The sequence below is a fragment of the Procambarus clarkii genome, chromosome 48, assembly GCF_040958095.1.
Source record: "Procambarus clarkii isolate CNS0578487 chromosome 48, FALCON_Pclarkii_2.0, whole genome shotgun sequence".
Classification (NCBI taxonomy): domain Eukaryota; kingdom Metazoa; phylum Arthropoda; class Malacostraca; order Decapoda; family Cambaridae; genus Procambarus; species Procambarus clarkii.
Genome location: NC_091197.1, coordinates 24,133,208 through 24,157,950, shown reverse-complemented (window position 1 = coordinate 24,157,950; position 24,743 = coordinate 24,133,208). Strand labels below are relative to the sequence as shown.

The window sequence follows — 24,743 nt, the reverse complement described above, 5'->3', positions numbered from 1 at the left end:
TCCCCACACTCACCACACTCACCACACTCACCACACTCCCCACACTCACCATACTCACCACACTCACCACACTCACAACACTCACCACACTCCCCACACTCACCACACTCACCACACTCACCACACTCACCACACTCACCATACTCACCACACTCACCACACTCACCACACTCACCATACTCACCACACTCACCACACTCACCACACTCACCACACTCACCATACTCCCCACACTCACCACACTCATAATACTCACCACACTCACCACACTCACAACACTCACCATACTCCCACACTCACCACACTCACCACACTCACCACACTCACAACACTCACCATATTTCCCACACTCACCACACTCACCACACTCACCATACTCACCACACTCACCATACTTCCATACTCACCACACTCACCACACTCACCACACTCACCACACCCACCACACTCACCACACTCACCACACTCACCACACTCACCACACTCACCACACTCACCACACTCACCATACTCCCCACACTCACCACACTCACCACACTCACCACACTCACCATACTCACCACACTCACCACACTCACCACACTCACCACACTCACCACACTCACCATACTCCCCACACTCACCACACTCACCACACTCATAATACTCACCACACTCACCACACTCACCACACTCACAACACTCACCATACTCCCCACACTCACCACACTCACCACACTCATAATACTCACCACACTCACCACACTCACAACACTCACCATACTCCCACACTCACCACACTCACCACACTCACAACACTCACCATATTCCCCACACTCACCACACTCACCATACTCACTACACTCACCACACTCACCACACTCACCACACCCACCACACTCACCACACTCACCACACTCACCATACTCACCACACTCACCACACTCACCACACTCACCACACTCACAACACTCACCATACTCCCCACACTCACCACACTCACCACACTCACCACACTCACCATACTCACCACACTCACCATACTCACCACACTCACCATACTCACCACACTCACCACACTCACCACACTCACCACACTCACCATACTCCCCACACTCACCACACTCATAATACTCACCACACTCACCACACTCACAACACTCACCATACTCCCACACTCACCACACTCACCACACTCACCATATTTCCCACACTCACCACACTCACCACACTCACCATACTCACCACACTCACCATACTTCCATACTCACCATACTCACCACACTCACCACACTCACCACACTCACCACACCCACCACACTCACCACACTCACCACACTCACCATACTCACCACACTCACCATACTCACCACACTCACAACACTCACCATACTCCCCACACTCACCACACTCACCACACTCACCACACTCACCACACTCACCATACTCACCACATTCACCATACTCCCCACACTCACCACACTCACCACACTCACCACACTCACCATACTCCCCACACTCACCACACTCACCACACTCATAATACTCACCACACTCACCACACTCACAACACTCACCATACTCCCCACACTCACCACACTCACCACACTCATAATACTCACCACACTCACCACACTCACCACACTCACAACACTCACCATACTCCCACACTCACCACACTCACCACACTCACAACACTCACCATATTCCCCACACTCACCACACTCACCATACTCACTACACTCACCACACTCACCACACTCACCACACTCACCACACCCACCACACTCACCACACTCACCACACTCACCATACTCACCACACTCACCACACTCACCACACTCACCACACTCACAACACTCACCATACTCCCCACACTCACCACACTCACCACACTCACCACACTCACCATACTCACCACACTCACCATACTCACCACACTCACCATACTCCCCACACTCACCACACTCACAACACTCACCACACTCACCACACTCACCTTACTCCCCACACTCACCACACTCACCACACTCATAATACTCACCACACTCACCACACTCACCACACTCACAACACTCACCATACTCCCCACACTCACCACACTCACCACACTCACCATACTCACCACACTCACCACACTCACAACACTCACCATACTCCCCACACTCACCACACTTACCACACTCACCACACTCACCACACTCACCATACTCACCACACTCACCATACTCCCCACACTCACCACACTCACCACACTCACCATACTCACCATACTCACCACACTCACCACACTCACCACACTCACAACACTCACCACACTCACCACACCCACAATACTCACCACACTCACCACACTCACCACACTCACAACACTCACCATACTCCCCACACTCACCACACTCACCACACTCACCATACTCACCACACTCCCCACACTCACTACACTCACCACACTCACAACACTCACCATACTCCCCACACTCACCACACTCACCACACTCACCACACTCACCATACTCACCACACTCACCATACTCACCATACTCCCATACTCACCACACTCACCACACTCACCATACTCACCACACTCACCATACTCCCCACACTCACCACACTCACCACACTCACCATACTCACCACACTCACCACACTCACCACACTCACCACACTCCCCACACTCACCACACTCACCACACTCACCACACTCCCCACACTCACCCCACTCACCACACTCCCCACACTCACCACACTCACCACACTCCCCACACTCACCACACTCACCGCACTCCCCACACTCACCATGCTCACCATACTCACCATACTCACCACACTCACCACACTCACCACACTCACTACACTCACCACACTCACCATACTCACCACACTCACCACACTCACCACACTGACCACACTCCCCACATTCACCACACTCACCATACTCACCATACTCACCATACTCACCACACTCACCACACTCACCACGCTCACCACACTCACTACACTCACCATACTCACCACACTCACCATACTCACCACACTCACCACACTCACCATATTCTCCACACTCACCACACTCACCATACTCACCACACTCACCACATTCATCATACTCATTACACTCACTATACTCACCACACTCACCATACTCACCACACTCACCACACTCACCATATTCTCCACACTCACCACACTCACCACACTCACCACACTCACAACACTCACCATACTCCCCACACTCACCACACTTACCACACTCACCACACTCACCACACTCACCATACTCACCACACTCAACACACTCACCACACTCACCATACTCACCACACTCACCATACTCACCACACTAACCACACTCACCACACTCACCACACCCACCACACTCACCACACTCACCACACTCACCATACTCACCACACTCACCACACTCACCACACTCACCACACTCACAACACTCACCATACTCCCTACACTCACCACACTCACCACACTCACCACACTCACCATACTCACCACACTCACCATACTCACCACACTCACCATACTCCCCACACTCACCACACTCACCACACTCACCATACTCCCCACACTCACCACACTCACCACACTCATAATACTCACCACACTCACCACACTCACCACACTCACAACACTCACAACACTCACCATACTCCCCACACTCACCACACTCACCACACTCATAATACTCACCACACTCACCACACTCACCACACTCACAACACTCACCATACTCAAACACTCACCACACTCACCACACTCACAACACTCACCATATTCCCCACACTCACCACACTCACCACACTCACCATACTCACCACACTCACCATACTCACCACACTCACCACACTCACCACACTCACCACACCCACCACACTCACCACACTCACCATACTCACCACACTCACCACACTCACCACACTCACCACACTCACCACACTCACAACACTCACCATACTCCCCACACTCACCACACTCACCACACTCACCACACTCACCATACTCACCACACTCACCATACTCACCACACTCACCATACTCCCCACACTCACCACACTCACCACGCTCACCACACTCACCACACTCACCATACTCCCCACACTCACCACACTCACCACACTCATAATACTCACCACACTCACCACACTCACCACACTCACAACACTCACCATACTCCCCACACTCACCACACTCACCATACTCACCACACTCACCACACTCACCACACTCACAACACTCACCATACTCCCCACACTCACCACACTTACCACACTCACCACACTCACCACACTCACCATACTCACCACACTCACCATACTCCCCACACTCACCACACTCACCACACTCACCATACTCACCACACTCACCACACTCACCACACTCACCACACTCACAACACTCACCACACTCACCACACCCACAATACTCACCACACTCACCACACTCACAACACTCACCATACTCCCCACACTCACCACACTCTCCACACTCACCATACTCACCACACTCCCCACACTCACCACACTCACCACACTCACAACACTCACCATACTCCCCACACTCACCACACTCACCACACTCACCACACTCACCATACTCACCACACTCACCATACTCACCATACTCCCATACTCACCACACTCACCACACTCACCATACTCACCACACTCACCATACTCCCCACACTCACCACACTCACCACACTCACCATACTCACCACACTCACCACACTCACCACACTCACCACACTCCCCACACTCACCACACTCACCACACTCACCACACTCCCCACACTCACCACACTCACCACACTCCCCACACTCACCACACTCACCACACTCCCCACACTCACCACACTCACCGCACTCCCCACACTCACCATGCTCACCATACTCACCACACTCACCACACTTACCACACTCACTTCACTCACCACACTCACCACACTCACCACACTCACCACACTCCCCACACTCACCACACTCACCATACTCACCATACTCACCATACTCACCACACTCACCACACTCACCACGCTCACCACACTCACTACACTCACCATACTCACCACACTCACCATACTCACAACACTCACCACACTCACCATATTCTCCACACTCACCACACTCACCATACTCACCACACTCACCACATTCACCATACTCATTACACTCACTATACTCACTACACTCACCATACTCACCACACTCACCACACTCACCATATTCTCCACACTCACCACACTCACCACACTCACAACACTCACCATACTCCCCACACTCACCACACTTACCACACTCACCACTCTCACAACACTCACCATACTCACTACACTCACCATACTCCCCACACTCACCACACTCACCACACTCACCACACTCACCACACTCACAACACTCACAACACTCACCACACCCACAATACTCACCACACTCACCACACTCACAACACTCACCATACTCCCCACACTCACCACACTCACCACACTCACCATACTCACCACACTCCCCACACTCACCACACTCACCACACTCACAACACTCACCATACTCCCCACACTCACCACACTCACCACACTCACCATACTCACCACACTCACCATACTCACCATACTCCCATACTCACCACACTCACCACACTCACTATACTCACCACACTCACCATACTCCCCACACTCACCACACTCACCACACTCACCATTCTCACCACACTCACCACACTCACCACACTCCCCACACTCACCACACTCACCACACTCCCCACACTCACCACACTCACCACACTCCCCACACTCACCACACTCACCACACTCCCCACACTCACCACACTCACCGCACTCCCCACACTCACCATGCTCACCATACTCACCATACTCACCACACTCACCACACTCACCACACTCACCACACTCACTACATTCACCACACTCACCATACTCACCACACTCACCACACTCACCATACTCACCACACTCACCACACTCACCACACTCCCCACACTCACCATACTCACCATACTCACCACACTCACCACACTCACCACGCTCACCACACTCACTACACTCACCATACTCACCACACTCACCATACTCACCACACTCACCACACTCACCATATTCTCCACACTCACCACACTCACCATACTCACCACACTCACCACATTCACCATACTCATTACACTCACTATACTCACCACACTCACCATACTCACCACACTCACCACACTCACCATATTCTCCACACTCACCACACTCACCATACTCACCACACTCACCATACTCACCACACTCCCCACACTCACCATACTCACCACACTCACCATACTCACCACACTCACCATACTCACCACACTCACCATACTCACCACACTCACCACACTCACCATATTCATCACACTCACCACACTCACCATACTCACCACACTCACCATACTCACCATACTCACCACACTCCCCACACTCACCATACCACACTCACCATACTCACCACACTCACCATACTCACCACACTCACCATACTCACCATACTCACCACACTCACCATACTCACCACACTCACCATACTCACCACACTCACCATATTCTCCACACTCACCACACTCACCATACTCACCACACTCACCATACTCACCACAATCATCATACTCACCATATTCTCCACACTCACCACATTCACCATACTCACCACACTCACCATACTCACCACACTCACCATACTCACCACACTCACCATATTCTCCACACTCACAGCTTCAGAGATATTAGAAAGAACTTTTTTAGTGTCAGAGTGGTTGACAAATGGAATGCATTAGGGGGTGATGTGGTGGAGGCTGACTCCATACACAGTTTTAAATGTAGATATGATAGAGCCCGATAGGCTCAGGAATCTGTACACCTGTTGATTGACAGTTGAGAGGCGGGACCAAAGAGCCAAAGCTCAACCCCCGCAAACACAACTAGGTGAGTACTAGGTGAGTACACTCACCACACTCACCACACTCACCATACTCACCACACTCACCATACTCACCACACTCACCATACTCACCACACTCACCACACTCCCCTCACTCACCATACTCCCAACACCCACCATACTCACCACACTCATCATACCCACCACACTCACCACACTCACTACACTCACCATACTCACCACACTTTCCTCACTCACCACACTCACCATACTCACCACACTCACCATACTCACCACACTCACCATACTCACCATACTTCTAACACTCACCACACTCACCATACTTCTAACACTCACCATACTTCTAACACTCATCATACTTCTAACACTCACCATACTCACCACACTCACCATACTCACCACACTCCCCTCACTCACCATACTCACCACACTCACCATACTTCTAACACTCATCATACTTCTAACACTCACCATACTCACCACACTCACCATACTCACCACATTCCCCTCACTCACCATACTCACCACACTCACCATACTCACCATACGTCTAACACTCACCACACTCACCATACTCACCACACTCACCAAACTCACCACACTCACCATACTCACCACACTCTCCACACTCCCCTCACTCACCACACTCACAATATTCACCACACTCCCTTCACTCACCATACTCACCACACTCACCATACTCACCACACTCACCATACTCACCACACTCACCACACTCACTATACTCACCACACTCACCATACTCACCACACTCACCACACTCAACCACACCAACAGTTTAAGCTTTGCCTCGAGGGGCGAGTTTATTGGGCAGCGTCACTCATCCTGTGAGTGGACACACCACCATAGTGACAGTATTGGGCAGCGTCACTCATCCTGTGAGTGGACACACCACCATATTGACAGAATTGGGCAGCGTAACTCATCCTGTGAGTGGACACACCACCATAGTGACAGTATTGGGCAGCGTCACTCATCCTGTGAGTGGACACACCACCATAGTGACAGTATTGAGCAGCGCCACTCATCCTGTGAGTGGACACACCCCCATAGTGACAGTATTGGGCAGCGCCACTCATCCTGTGAGTGGACACACCACCATAGTGACAGTATTGGGCAGCGCCACTCATCCTGTGAGTGAACACACCACCATAGTGACAGTATTGGGCAGCGCCACACATCCTGTGAGTGGACACACCCCCATAGTGACAGTATTGGGCAGCGTCACTCATCCTGTGAGTAGACACACCACCATAGTGACAGTATTGGGCAGCGCCACTCATCCTGTGAGTGGACACACTACCATAGTGACAGTATTGGGCAGCGTCACTCATCCTGTGAGTGGACACACCACCATAGTGACAGTATTGGGCAGCGTCACTCATCCTGTGAGTGAACACACCACCATAGTGACAGTATTGGGCAGCGCCACTCATCCTGTGATTGAACACACCACCATAGTGACAGTATTAGGCAGCGTCACTCATCCTGTGAGTGGACACACCACCATAGTGACAGTATTTGGCAGCGTCACTCATCCTGTGAGTGGACACACCGCCATAGTGACAGTATTAGGCAGCGCCACTCATCCTGTGAGTGGATACACCGCCATAGTGACAGTATTGGGCAGCGTCACTCATCCTATGAGTGGACACACCACTATAGTGACAGTATTGGGCAGCGTCACTCATCCTGTGAGTGGACACACCACCATAGTGAAAGTATTGGGCAGCGTCACTCATCCTATGAGTGGACACACCACCATAGTGACAGTATTGGGCAGCGTCACTCATCCTGTGAGTGGACACACCACCATAGCTGACAGTATTGGGCAGCGTCACTCATCCTGTGAGTGGACACACAACCATAGTGACAGTATTGGGCAGCGTCACTCATCCTGTGAGTGAACACACCACCATAGTGACAGTATTGGGCAGCGTCACTCATCCTGTGAGTGGACACACCACCATAGTGACAGTATTGGGCAGCGTCACTCATCCTGTGAGTGAACACACCACCATAGTGACAGTATTAGGCAGCGTCACTCATCCTGTGAGTGGACACACCACCATAGTGACAGTATTAGGCAGCGCCACTCATCCTGTGAGTGGACACACCACCATAGTGAAAGTATTGGGCAGCGTCACTCATCCTGTGAGTGGACACACCGCCATAGTGACAGTATTAGGCAGCGCCACTCATTCTGTGAGTGGACACACCACCATAGTGACAGTATTGGGCAGCGCCACTCATCTTGTGAGTGGACACACCGCCATAGTGACAGTTTTAGGCAGCGTCACTCATCCTGTGAGTGAACACACCACCATAGTGACAATATTAGGCAGCGTCACTCATCCTGTGAGTGGACACACCACCATAGTGACAGTATTGGGCAGCGTCACTCATCCTGTGAGTGGACACACCACCATAGTGACAGTATTGGGCAGCGCCACTCATCCTGTGAGTGGACACACCGCCATAGTGACAGTATTGGGCAGCGTCACTCATCCTGTGAGTGAACACACCACCATAGTGACAGTATTGGGCAGCGCCACTCATCCTGTGAGTGGACACACCACCATAGTGACAGTATTGGGCAGCGTCACTCATCCTGTGAGTGGACACACCCCCATAGTGACAGTATTGGGCAGCGTCACTCATCCTGTGGTCCCATCACCCACGGTGCTAGGGGCCATGGCCACACACTCTCCTGGCAAGGAATTCTTATTCACAAAATTTTGTCTCTAGTTGCCTAAAGAGAGGTTTGCCTAGACTCAAGAACATGCCTGGCAACATGAATGTTCACATCCTGTGGTTACAAGACATTCTTTGTTTCGTTCATTTTTTCTAGCATGTCAGTCCAGAGAATTGTGAGAAAGATTGTTTCCAGGTTTTCAATTTTTTTCCTCAAACCCTTTGCCTCTCGCCTTGTATCCACTTGCTGGTCATTGTCAGCTGATAGAAACGCTTGTGCATGGTTTATCCTGTTCTTGCGACCCCCCCCCTCCCCTTACGGTACTCACTAGGTGAGTACAGAACACGAACATCATCAACATGTGCTGACCATTGCGAGTAGGACACACCCTTGATCACATAAATATTTTCCTAGTGATGACGTCAGTACATTCCACCAGTGTCACCATTACCATGGTGCCCCCACCAGCGCCACCATAACCATGGTGCCCCCACCAGGGCCACCATAACCTGCTTGATGGGGTTCTGGGAGTTCTTCTACTCCCCAAGCCCGGCTTGAGGCCAGGCTCGACTTGTGAGAGTTTGGTCCACCAGGCTGTTGCTTGGAGCGGCCCACAGGCCCATATACCCACCACAGCCCGGCTGGTCCGGAACTTCTCTTAGAAAACAGTCCAGTTTTCTCTTGAAGATGTCCACGGTTGTTTCGGCAATATTTCTTATAGTCGCTGGGAGGACGTTGAACAACCGTGGACCTCTGATGTTTATACAGTGTTCTCTGATTGTGCCTATGGCACCTCTGCTCTTCACTGGTCCAATCTGCATTTGCTTCCATAGCGTTCACTACAGTACGTTGTTATTTTACTGTGTAGATTTGGGACCTGGCCCTCCAGTATTTTCCATGTGTATATTATTTGGTATCTCTCTCGTCTACTTTCTAGAGAGTACATTTGGAGAGCTTTGAGACGATCCCAATAATTTAGGTGTTTTATCTCGTCTATGCGTGCCGTATATGTTCTCTGTATTCCCTCTATTTCAGCAATCTCTCCTGCCCTGAAGGGGGAAGCGAGTACTGAGCAGTACTCAAGACGGGACAACACAAGTGACTTGAAGAGTACAACCATTGTGATGGGAACCCTGGATTTGAAAGTTCTCGTAATCCATCCGATCATTTTTCTGGCTGAAGCGATATTTGCTTGGTTATGCTCCCTAAACGTTAGATCGACGGACATCATTATTCCCAAATCCTTAACATGCTGTTTTTCTACTATGGGCAGATTCGATTGTGTTTTGTACCCTGTATTATGTTTCAAATCCTCATTTTTGCCGTACCTGAGTACCTGAAATTTATCACTGTTAAACATCATGCTATTTTCTGCTGCCCATTCGAAAACTTTGTTGACATCTGCTTGTAGCTTTTCAATGTCTTCAGCAGAGGTAATTTTCATGCTGATTTTTGTCATCTGCGAAGGATGACACGAAGCTGTGATGTGTATTTTTGTCTATATCTGATATGAGAATAAGGAACAGCAGCGGTGCAAGGACTGTACCTTGAGGTACAGAGCTTTTAACATCGCTTGGACTCGATTTTATTTGATTGACTGTTACTCTTTGTGTTCTGTTCGACAGGAACTTGAGTATCCAGCGTCCTACTTTACCAGTTATTCCCATTGACCTTATTTTGTGTGCTATCACCCCATGGTCACATTTGTCGAACGCCTTTGCAAAGTCTGTGTATACAACATCTGCATTTTGCTTTTCTTCTAGAGCTTCTGGGATTTTGTCATAGTGGTTGAGTAACTGTGACAGACAGGATCTTCCCGCTCTAAATCCATGATGTCCTGGATTGTGCAACTCATTATTTTCCATAAAACTAGAAATTTGATTCCTAATCACTCTTTCAACCACTTTTATTATGTGTGATGTTAGTGCAACTGGTCTATATTTTTTTGCCAAGGCTTTACTACCCCCCCTTGTGCAGAGTAGCTATATCTGCAGATTTAAATGCTGCTGGTATCTCCCCGGTATCCAGGCTTTTTCTCCATATTACGCTGAGTGCTCACGCTACTGGTACTTTACATTTATTTGTGAATTTTGAATTCCATGAGTCAGGCCCAGGAGGTGAGTGCATAGGCATATCGTCAATTTCTCTTTCAAAGTCTTCCGAGTTCGTGTTAATATCCGTTATATTATCTGCAGCTTGGATGTCATTCATAAAGAAGCTGTCTGGGTCATTAACTTTCATGTTGTTTATTGGTGTGCTAAACATAGCCTCATTCTGGCTTCTTAGAATTTCACTAATGTCTTTGTTGTCCTCTGTGTACGTACCTTCATTTGTAATTAACGGTCCAATACTGGTCGAGGTTTTGGATTTTGATTTTGCGAGTGTGAAAAAATATTTCGGATTTTTCTTTATCTCTTGTATAGCTTTCTGTTCCAATTCCATTTCCTCAGACTCATATGATCGCTTCAATGTGGAAGTACCAATTACCAAGATACTTCCCACCAGTGCCACCATTACCATGGTACTTCCCACCAGTGCCACCATTACCATGGTACTTCCCACCAGTGCCACCATTACCAAGGTACTTCCCACCAGTGCCACCATTACCATGGTACTTCCCACCAGTGCCACCATTACCATGGTACTTCCCACCAGTGCCACCATTACCATGGTACTTCCCACCAGTGCCACCATTACCAAGGTACTTCCCACCAGTGCCACCATTACCATGGTACTTCCCACCAGTGCCACCATTACCATGGTACTTCCCACCAGTGCCACCATTACCATGGTGCCCCCCACCAGTGTCACCATTACCATGGTTCTTCCCACCAGTGCCACCATTACCATGGTACTTCCCACCAGTGCCACCATTACCATGGTACTTCCCACCAGTGCCACCATTACCATGGTACTTCCCACCAGTGCCACCATTACCACGGTACTTCCCACCAGTGCCACCATTACCATGGTGCCCCCCACCAGTGTCACCATTACCATGGTACTTCCCACCAGTGTCACCATTACCATGGTACTTCCCACCAGTGCCACCATTACCATGGTGCTTCCCACCAGTGCCACCATTACCATGGTGCTTCCCACCAGTGCCACCATTACCATGGTACTTTCCACCAGTGCCACCATTACCATGGTACTTCCCACCAGTGCCACCATTACCATGGTAATTCCCACCAGTGCCACCATTACCATGGTACTTCCCACCAGTGCCACCATTACCATGGTGCTTCCCACCAGTGCCACCATTACCATGGTGCTTCCCACCAGTGCCACCATTACCATGGTACTTCCCACCAGTGCCACCATTACCATGGTACTTCCCACCAGTGCCACCATTACCATGGTACTTCCCACCAGTGCCACCATTACCATGGTGCCCCCCACCAGTGTCACCATTACCATGGTACTTCCCACCAGTGTCACCATTACCATGGTACTTCCCACCAGTGCCACCATTACCATGGTACTTCCCACCAGTGCCACCATTACCATGGTACTTCCCACCAGTGCCACCATTACCATGGTACTTCCCACCAGTGCCACCATTACCATGGTACTTCCCACCAGTGCCACCATTACCATGGTACTTCCCACCAGTGCCACCATTACCATGGTACTTCCCACCAGTGCCACCATTACCATGGTACTTCCCACCAGTGCCACCATTACCATGGTACTTTCCACCAGTGCCACCATTACCATGGTACTTCCCACCAGTGCCACCATTACCATGGTACTTCCCACCAGTGCCACCATTACCATGGTACTTCCCACCAGTGCCACCATTACCATGGTACTTCCCACCAGTGCCACCATTACCATGGTGCTTCCCACCAGTGCCACCATTACCATGGTACTTCCCACCAGTGCCACCATTACCATGGTACTTCCCACCAGTGCCACCATTACCATGGTGCCCCCCACCAGTGTCACCATTACCATGGTACTTCCCACCAGTGTCACCATTACCATGGTACTTCCCACCAGTGCCACCATTACCATGGTACTTCCCACCAGTGCCACCATTACCATGGTACTTCCAACCAGTGCCACCATTACCATGGTACTTCCCACCAGTGCCACCATTACCATGGTACTTCCCACCAGTGCCACCATTACCATGGTACTTCCCACCAGTGCCACCATTACCATGGTACTTCCCACCAGTGCCACCATTACCATGGTACTTCCCACCAGTGCCACCATTACCATGGTACTTTCCACCAGTGCCACCATTACCATGGTACTTCCCACCAGTGCCACCATTACCATGGTAATTCCCACCAGTGCCACCATTACCATGGTACTTCCCACCAGTGCCACCATTACCATGGTACTTCCCACCAGTGCCACCATTACCATGGTACTTCCCACCAGTGCCACCATTACCATGGTACTTCCCACCAGTGCCACCATTACCATGGTACTTCCCACCAGTGCCACCATTACCATGGTACTTCCCACCAGTGCCACCATTACCATGGTGCCCCCCACCAGTGTCACCATTACCATGGTTCTTCCCACCAGTGCCACCATTACCATGGTACTTCCCACCAGTGCCACCATTACCATGGTACTTCCCACCAGTGCCACCATTACCATGGTACTTCCCACCAGTGCCACCATTACCATGGTACTTCCCACCAGTGCCACCATTACCATGGTGCCCCCCACCAGTGTAACCATTACCATGGTACTTCCCACCAGTGTCACCATTACCATGGTACTTCCCACCAGTGCCACCATTACCATGGTGCTTCCCACCAGTGCCACCATTACCATGGTACTTCCCACCAGTGCCACCATTACCATGGTACTTCCCACCAGTGCCACCATTACCATGGTGCCCCCCACCAGTGTCACCATTACCATGGTACTTCCCACCAGTGTCACCATTACCATGGTACTTCCCACCAGTGCCACCATTACCATGGTACTTCCCACCAGTGCCACCATTACCATGGTACTTCCCACCAGTGCCACCATTACCATGGTACTTCCCACCAGTGCCACCATTACCATGGTACTTCCCACCAGTGCCACCATTACCATGGTACTTCCCACCAGTGCCACCATTACCATGGTACTTCCCACCAGTGCCACCATTACCATGGTACTTCCCACCAGTGCCACCATTACCATGGTACTTCCCACCAGTGCCACCATTACCATGGTACTTCCCACCAGTGCCACCATTACCATGGTACTTCCCACCAGTGCCACCATTACCATGGTACTTCCCACCAGTGCCACCATTACCATGGTACTTCCCACCAGTGCCACCATTACCATGGTACTTCCCACCAGTGCCACCATTACCATGGTACTTCCCACCAGTGCCACCATTACCATGGTACTTCCCACCAGTGCCACCATTACCATGGTACTTCCCACCAGTGCCACCATTACCATGGTACTTCCCACCAGTGCCACCATTACCATGGTACTTCCCACCAGTGCCACCATTACCATGGTACTTCCCACCAGTGCCACCATTACCAAGGTACTTCCCACCAGTGCCACCATTACCATGGTACTTCCCACCAGTGCCACCATTACCATGGTGCTTCCCACCAGTGTCACCATTACCATGGTGCCCCCCACCAGTGCCACCATTACCATGGTGCTTCCCACCAGTGTCACCATTACCATGGTGCCCCCCACCAGTGCCACCATTACCAAGGTACTTCCCACCAGTGCCACCATTACCATGGTACTTCCCACCAGTGCCACCATTACCATGGTACCCCCCACCAGTGTCACCATTACCATGGTACTTCCCACCAATGTCACCATTACCATGGTACTTCCCACCAGTGCCACCATTACCATGGTACTTCCCACCAGTGCTACCATTACCATGGTACTTCCCACCAGTGCCACCATTACCATGGTACTTCCCACCAGTGCCACCATTACCATGGTACTTCCCACCAGTGCCACCATTACCATGGTACTTCCCACCAGTGCCACCATTACCATGGTACTTCCCACCAGTGCCACCATTACCATGGTACTTCCCACCAGTGTCACCATTACCATTGTACTTCCCACCAGTGCCACCATTACCATGGCACTTCCCACCAGTGCCACCATTACCATGGTACTTCCCACCAGTGCCACCATAACCTCATGACTCACCAGTTACGTGACTAATGAGTAATTAAGATAACGTCCATGAACCAGGCAGGTAGACTAGGGATAACACGATATGCACGACCTTGACTGCGATAACGGATATATCAGAGATAACATCATGATACCATCCGGAGTCCATTATATTTGCTGCCATAATAAACGAACTAAACCCATTGTTGAACAATAAAGGGCGTGATTTACACTCAACATTGTGCAAGATTGACCATTCTGTTGCATCTTCCCCACTGCCTCCTGTAACGGCATGGAAACTATCAGGGGAAAGCGCCAAGCCCTCACGACTATGTAGCACTGGGAAGGGGCCAGGATAAGGATTTGGGATGGGGCTGGGGGAAGGAATGGTGCCCAACCACTTGTGGACGGTCGGGGATTGAACGCCGACCTGCAGGAAGCGAGACCGTCGCTCTACCGTCCAGCTCAAGCGGTTGGGCAGATCCTCTCCCAAGTGTAACAGAAATTGTGTTGCATCAGTGTTCGTTCACATGTATGTCTTCCTGCAACACTTGCCTAGTATGTGTTGCACGATTATGTGAGTACACACACACACACACACACACACACACACACACACACACACACACACACACACACACACACACACACACACACACACACACACACACACACTCAGCTATCAAGCTGGGGCCTGATAGCTGAGTGGACAGCGCTCTGGACTCGTAATCCTAGGGTCTGGGTTCGACCCACATTGATGGCAAAAGCAAAAGTGAGCAAAATTTCTTTCACCCTGATGCTCCTGTTACCTAGCAGTAAATAGGTAACTGGGAGTTAAACAGCTGTTAAGGGCTGCTTCCTGGGTGTGTGGGGAAAAAAAAGTTAGTTAGTAGTTAGTAACAGTTCGTTGATAGACAGTTGAGAGGCGGGCCGTAGGAGCCAGAGCTCATCCCCTGCAAGCACAACTAGGTGAATACAACTAGGTGAATACACTAAGGCTCACTACATACCCCAGGATACACACTAAGGCCCCCCTACATACCCCAGGATACACACTAAGGCTCACAACATACCCCAGGATACACACTAAGGCTCACAACATACCCCAGGATACACACTAAGGCTCACAACATACCCCAGGATGCACACTAAGGGTCCCTACATACCCCAGGATACACACTAAGGCTCACAACATACCCCAGGATACACACTAAGGCTCACAACATACCCCAGGATACACACTAAGGCTCACAACATACCCCAGGATACACACTAAGGCTCACAACATACCCCAGGATACACACTAAGGCTCACAACATACCCCAGGATACACACTAAGGCTCACAACATACCCCAGGATGCACACTAAGGGTCCCTACATACCCCAGGATACACACAAATAGGTGAGTACAAATAGGTGAGTACACTAAGGCTCCCTACATACCCCAGGATACACACTAAGGCTCCCTACATACCCCAGGATACACACTAAGGCTCACAACATACCCCAGGATACACACTAAGGCTCCCTACATACCCCAGGATATACACTAAGGCTCACTACATACCCCAGGATACACTCTAAGGCTCCCTACATACCCCAGGATACACACTAAGGCTCCCTACATACCCCAGGATACACACTAAGGCTCCCTACATACTCCAGGATACACACTAAGGCTCACAACATACCCCAGGATACACACTAAGGCTCCCTACATACCCCAGGATATACACTAAGGCTCACTACATACCCCAGGATACACTCTAAGGCTCCCTACATACCCCAGGATACACACTAAGGCTCCCTACATACCCCAGGATACACACTAAGGCTCCCTACATACCCCAGGATACACACTAAGGCTCACAACATACCCCAGGATACACACTAAGGCTCCCTACATACCCCAGGATACACACTAAGGCCTCCTACATACCCCAGGATACGCACTAAGGCTCACTACATACCCCAGGATACACACTAAGGCTCACAACATACCCCAGGATACACACTAAGGCTCCCTACATACCCCAGGATATACACTAAGGCTCACAACATACCCCAGGATACACACTAAGGCTCCCTACATACCCCAGGATATACACTAAGGCTCACAACATACCCCAGGATACACTCTAAGGCTCACAACATACCCCAGGATACACACTAAGGCTCCCTACATACCCCAGGATACACACTAAGGCTCCCTACATACCCCAGGATACACACTAAGGCTCCCTACATACCCCAGGATACACACTAAGGCTCCCTACATACCCCAGGATACACACTAAGGCTCCCTACATACCCCAGGATATACACTAAGGCTCACAACATACCCCAGGATACACTCTAAGGCTCACAACATACCCCAGGATATACACTAAGGCTCCCTACATACCCCAGGATACACACTAAGGCTCCCTACATACCCCAGGATACACACTAAGGCTCCCTACATACCCCAGGATATACACTAAGGCTCACTACATACCCCAGGATATACACTAAGGCTCACTACATACCCCAGGATACACACTAAGGCTCCCTACATACCCCAGGATATACACTAAGGCTCACTACATACCCCAGGATATACACTAAGGCTCACTACATACCCCAGGATATACACTAAGGCTCACTACATACCCCAGGATATACACTAAGGCTCACTACATACCCCAGGATACACACTAAGGCTCCCTACATACCCCAGGATATACACTAAGGCTCACAACATACCCCAGGATACACAATAAGGCTCCCTACATACCCCAGGATACACAATAAGGCTCCCTACATACCCCAGGATATACACTAAGGCTCACAACATACCCCAGGATACACACTAAGGCTCACAACATACCCCAGGATATACACTAAGGCTCACTACATACCCCAGGATACACACTAAGGCTCACTACATACCCCAGGATACACACTAAGGCTCCCTACATACCCCAGGATACACACTAAGGCTCCCTACATACCCCAGGATACACACTAAGGCTCCCTACTTACCCCAGGATACACACTAAGGCCTCCTACTTACCCCAGGATACACACTAAGGCTCCCTACTTACCCCAGGATATACACTAAGGCTCACTACATACCCCAGGATACACACTAAGGCCCCCTACATACCCCAGGATACACACTAAGGCTCCCTACTTACCCCAGGATACACACTAAGGCTCCCTACATACCCCAGGATATACACTAAGGCTCACTACATACCCCAGGATACACTCTAAGGCTCCCTACATACCCCAGGATACACACTAAGGCTCCCTACATACCCCAGGATATACACTAAGGCTCCCTACATACCCCAGGATATACACTAAGGCTCACAACATACCCCAGGATACGCACTAAGGCTCCCTACATACCCCAGGATACACACTAAGGCTCCCTACATACCCCAGGATACACACTAAGGCCTCCTACATACCCCAGGATACACACTAAGTCTCACAACATACCCCAGGATATACACTAAGGCTCACAACATACCCCAGGATACGCACTAAGGCTCCCTACATACCCCAGGATACACACTAAGGCTCCCTACATACCCCAGGATACACACTAAGGCTCCCTACATACCCCAGGATACACACTAAGGCCCCCTACATACCCCAGGATATACAGTAAGGCTCACAACATACCCCAGGATACGCACTAAGGCTCCCTACATACCCCAGGATACACACTAAGGCCCCCTACATACCCTAGGATACACACTAAGGCTCACAACATACCCCAGGAAACACACTAAGGCTCCCAACATACCCCAGGATACACACTAAGGCTCCCTACCTACCCCAGGATACACACTAAGGCCCCGACATACCCCAGGATACACACTAAGGCTCCCTACATACCCCAGGATACACACTAAGGCTCCCTACATACCCCAGGATACACACTAAGGCTCCCTACATACCCCAGGATACGCACTAAGGCCTCCTACATACCCCAGGATACGCACTGAGGCCTCCTACATACCCCAGGATACACACTAAGGCTCCCTACATACCCCAGGATACGCACTAAGGCCTCCTACATACCCCAGGATACACACTAAGGCTCCCTACATACCCCAGGATATACACTAAGGCCTCCTACATACCCCAGGATACACACTAAGGCTCCCTACATACCCCAGGATATACACTAAGGCTCACTACATACCCCAGGATACACACTAAGGCTCCCTACATACCCCAGGATACACACTAAGGCCTCCTACATACCCCAGGATACACACTAAGGCTCCCTACATACCCCAGGATATACACTAAGGCTCACTACATACCCCAGGATACACACTAAGGCTCCCTACATACCCCAGGATACACACTAAGGCCTCCTACATACCCCAGGATACACACTAAGGCTCCCTACATACCCCAGGATATACACTAAGGCCTCCTACATACCCCAGGATACACACTAAGGCTCCCTACATACCCCAGGATACACACTAAGGCTCCCTACATACCCCAGGATACACACTAAGGCTCCCTACATACCCCAGGATACGCACTAAGGCCTCCTACATACCCCAGGATACGCACTGAGGCCTCCTACATACCCCAGGATACACACTAAGGCTCCCTACATACCCCAGGATACGCACTAAGGCCTCCTACATACCCCAGGATACACACTAAGGCTCCCTACATACCCCAGGATATACACTAAGGCCTCCTACATACCCCAGGATACACACTAAGGCTCCCTACATACCCCAGGATATACACTAAGGCTCACTACATACCCCAGGATACACACTAAGGCTCCCTACATACCCCAGGATACACACTAAGGCCTCCTACATACCCCAGGATACACACTAAGGCTCCCTACATACCCCAGGATATACACTAAGGCTCACTACATACCCCAGGATACACACTAAGGCTCCCTACATACCCCAGGATACACACTAAGGCCTCCTACATACCCCAGGATACACACTAAGGCTCCCTACATACCCCAGGATATACACTAAGGCCTCCTACATACCCCAGGATACACACTAAGGCTCCCTACATACCCCAGGATATACACTAAGGCTCACTACATACCCCAGGATACACACTAAGGCTCCCTACATACCCCAGGATATACACTAAGGCTCCCTACATACCCCAGGATACACACTAAGGCTCACTACATACCCCAGGATACACACTAAGGCTCCCTACATACCCCAGGATATACACTAAGGCTCACTACATACCCCAGGATACACACTAAGGCTCCCTACATACCCCAGGATACGCACTAAGGCCTCCTACATACCCCAGGATACGCACTAAGGCCTCCTACATACCCCAGGGTACACACTAAGGCCTCCTACATACCCCAGGATACACACTAAGGCTCCCTAGTGTGTGGTAGTGGTGTAAGCTAGCCACCAGTACAAGACAGTGGTATAATAGAGTCATTAAGGGCGAGAATGAGACTGACGTACCTGGGGAGGCTGCCATTGGAGACTCTGGGGGCGTCGTCTTGGTGCGGCATGATCAACAAGGAGTCTATCTCACTACTCCATAATCACTCAACCACTGCCACAGTCTCTCTGATAACCTCACAACTCTGAGGTAGTCACTGGCCAGAGTATGTCTGTATGGGCAGCTGTCTGGGGTATACTGGGGTATGTTATGTTGGTGAACCTCTTTGTCTACACACTGTGAGAGAGTATATCACGGTGAGTATATCACGGTGAGTCTGCTCCTTCTCACACAGTAACTGCCTCACTGTTCAGCTGTCTGGACACTACTACTGTCCAAGCCTCACTGTTCAGCCGTCTGGACACTACTACTGTCCAAGCATCACTGTTCAGCCGTCTGGACACTACTACTGTCCTAGCATCACTGTCCAAGCGTCACTGTCCGGCCGGGTGGACAAAACACTACTACTCCTGATAAGATAATGTGGAGTAATTTAGGAAGATGACTGTGACACCGTAGCCTGAACCAGTACTACGTCTCTGCTCACTTACATGACGCCTTGCACCGTCCCTCTACGGTGTGTGTTTATGGGGTGTACACGGTACACTTATGGGGGTGTACATGGTACAGTTATGGGGTGTACATGGTACAGTTATGGGGTGTACATGGTACAGTTATGGGGGTGTACACGGTACAGTTATGGGGCGTACATGGTACAGTTATGGGGTGTACATGGTACAGTTATGGGGTGTACATGTTACAGTTATGGGGCGTACATGGTACAGTTATGGAGTGTACATGGTACAGTTTATGGGGGTGTACATAATACAGTTATGGGGTGTACATGGTACAGTTATGGGGTGTACATGGTACAGTTATGGGGTGTACATGTTACAGTTATGGGGCGTACATGGTACAGTTATGGAGTGTACATGGTACAGTTTATGGGGGTGTACATAATACAGTTATGGGGTGTACATGGTACAGTTATGGGGTGTACATGGTACAGTTATGGGGTGTACATGTTACAGTTATGGGGCGTACATGGTACAGTTATGGAGTGTACATGGTACAGTTTATGGGGGTGTACATAATACAGTTATGGGGTGTACATGGTACAGTTATGGGGTGTGCATGGTACAGTTATGGGGTGTACATGGTACAGTTATGGGGTGTACATGGTACAGTTATGGGGTGAGCATGGTACTGTTATGGGGTGAGCATGGTACAGTTATGGGGTGTACATGGTACAGTTTATGGGGGTGTACATGGTTCTGTTATAGGGTGTACATGGTACAGTTATGGGGCGTACATGGTACAGTTATGGAGTGTACATGGTACAGTTTATGGGGTGTACATAATACAGTTATGGGGTGTACATGGTACAGTTATGGGGTGTACATGGTACAGTTATGGGGTGTACATGGTACAGTTATGGGGTGTACATGGTACAGTTATGGGGTGAGCATGGTACTGTTATGGGGTGAGCATGGTACAGTTATGGGGTGTACATGGTACAGTTTATGGGGGTGTACATAATACAGTTATGGAGTGTACATGGTACAGTTATGGGGTGAGCATGGTACAGTTATGGGGTGTACATGGTACAGTTTATGGGGGTGTACATGGTACTGTTATAGGGTGTACATGGTACAGTTATGGGGTGTACATGGTACAGTTATGGGGTGTACATGGTACAGTTATGGGGTGAGCATGGTACAGTTATGGGGTGTACATGGTACAGTTATGGGGTGTACATGGTACAGTTTATGGGGGTGTACATGGTACAGTTTATGGGGATGTACATGGTACAGTTTATGGGGGTGTACATGGTACTGTTATGGGGTGTACATGGGACAGTTTGTAGGTTAGGTTAAGTGAGTGTAGGTACAGTAAAGTTAGTTTACAAAGGTAACGTGGGTAAGTTAGGTTAAGTTAGCAGACAACAGGTAATGGTTGATCTTGTTGTAAACACTGCGCCTGGCAGCGCTGCAGGCAGCCGCACAAAGTGTCGTACTCTCCCAACACCTGAGAGCTTAGGGACGCTTGACTAAATAACAAATTGTGTTTTGCTTCTTCATGGAGTTATGTTATCTTTGATCACGATAGCACAGGGCTACTTACACTAGCGCCCCGCTGGACAACATGGATATATTACACTAGCGACCCGCTGGACAACATGGGTATATTACACTAGCGCCTCGCTGGACAACATGGGCATGGGTATTTATTTATTTATTTATTTATTTATGCATATACAAGAATGTACATAAGGAATGTGAGGATACAAATATGGTAATTACAGTCTTGTAAAGCCACTAGCACGCGCAGCGTTTCGGGCAGGTCCTTAATCTAAGACAATTTTAAGGAGGTAAATACTTGCAAAATTTATAGACAAAAAAATGATAACAGTTACATGAAATGAAAAAAAAGAAGATGAGAGAAAATTGTAGGTACAGTATATTAAAGCACATAGGTAGCTAAGATTGATTGCAATGACAGCTTGAATGGTAGTTGACAAAAATTGGTAGTCACAATACAGCATATGGCTAGCACATAAAAGAAGACAGCAATGAACACAATGATAAGGTAGTTTGATATTACATAAAAATTAGGAGATTGGGTAACACTAGGTACAGAGCAAATTTAAAGCTCAGTGTAGGAAACTATGAAGATGAAATTAGGTACTTTTTGGTTTTGCTTTTAAATAAGGCAAAAGTTTTACAGTTTTTCAATTCACTAGGAAGTGAGTTCCTTAGACTAGGTCCCTTAATTTGCATAGAGTGTTTACACAGATTAAGTTTGACCCTGGGGATATCAAAGAGATATTTATTTCTGGTGTGGTGATAATGGGTCCTATTACATCTGTCCAGGGAGAGTTTCAGAGCATGGTTTGCATTTAAGAACAGGGTTTTGTAAATGTAGTTGACACAAGAGAATGTGTGGAGGGAGTTAATATTTAGCAAGTTTAGGGATTTAAACAAGAGAGCTGAGTGTTAAACATTATTGCCAACAGCATTTGGTGTTCCCAGGCGGTCACCCATCCAAGTACTAACCAAACCCAACGTTGTTTAACTTCACTGATCGGACGAGAAGCGGTGTTCTCAACGTGGTATGGCCGTTGGCAATATATTATATATTACACTAGGGCCCCGCTGGACAAAATGGGTATATTACACTAGGGCCCCGCTGGACAATTAGCGCAGTTATCCCTGGACATTTCTGAGATAGGATATCTCACGTTATTCCCCATAGAACAGCGACGCAGACGTGGCCCGCTGACGTAACCTCCCCAACCTGTTCGACTCCAACCAACACAAAATGGTTCCCATTAACACTGACATATTGGTTTGAAGACTATAAATGATGCAATAATGTGTGTATACTGGACCTGCAGGTGGAGGTGGTGGCCGCTAGGTGTCTGCTCCAGGTGTTGAGGCTGCTGGCAGACGACCCCTGGCTCCTGGCGCCCTGTGTGTGGTGCTACACTGTACACCACCAC

At 49.7% G+C, this 24,743-nt stretch overlaps 1 protein-coding gene and 1 non-coding gene across 5 annotated transcripts in view; both read right to left on the bottom strand.

Annotated features, from left to right (window-relative positions):
* LOC123764814 (oxidative stress responsive kinase frayed) overlaps positions 1 to 21,711 on the bottom strand; it is a 257,836-nt gene extending 236,125 nt beyond the window's left edge. For 3 of the 4 annotated variants that reach the window (XM_069302650.1, XM_069302651.1, XM_069302655.1), the window contains exon 1: positions 21,262 to 21,452. In XM_069302650.1, coding sequence (XP_069158751.1) covers positions 21,262 to 21,311 — 50 coding nt within the window. In that variant the 5' untranslated portion in view covers positions 21,312 to 21,452. Of the gene's footprint in view, positions 1 to 21,261 lie in introns of all 4 variants that reach the window. The other variant, XM_069302652.1, reaches the window with a different exon arrangement.
* Positions 21,712 to 24,248: 2,537 nt separating this feature from the next.
* Positions 24,249 to 24,367, bottom strand: LOC138351220 (5S ribosomal RNA). The gene has a single exon (XR_011222371.1). It is a non-coding gene; the product is annotated as a 5S ribosomal RNA (ribosomal RNA).
* Between the last annotated feature and the right edge of the window lie 376 nt (positions 24,368 to 24,743).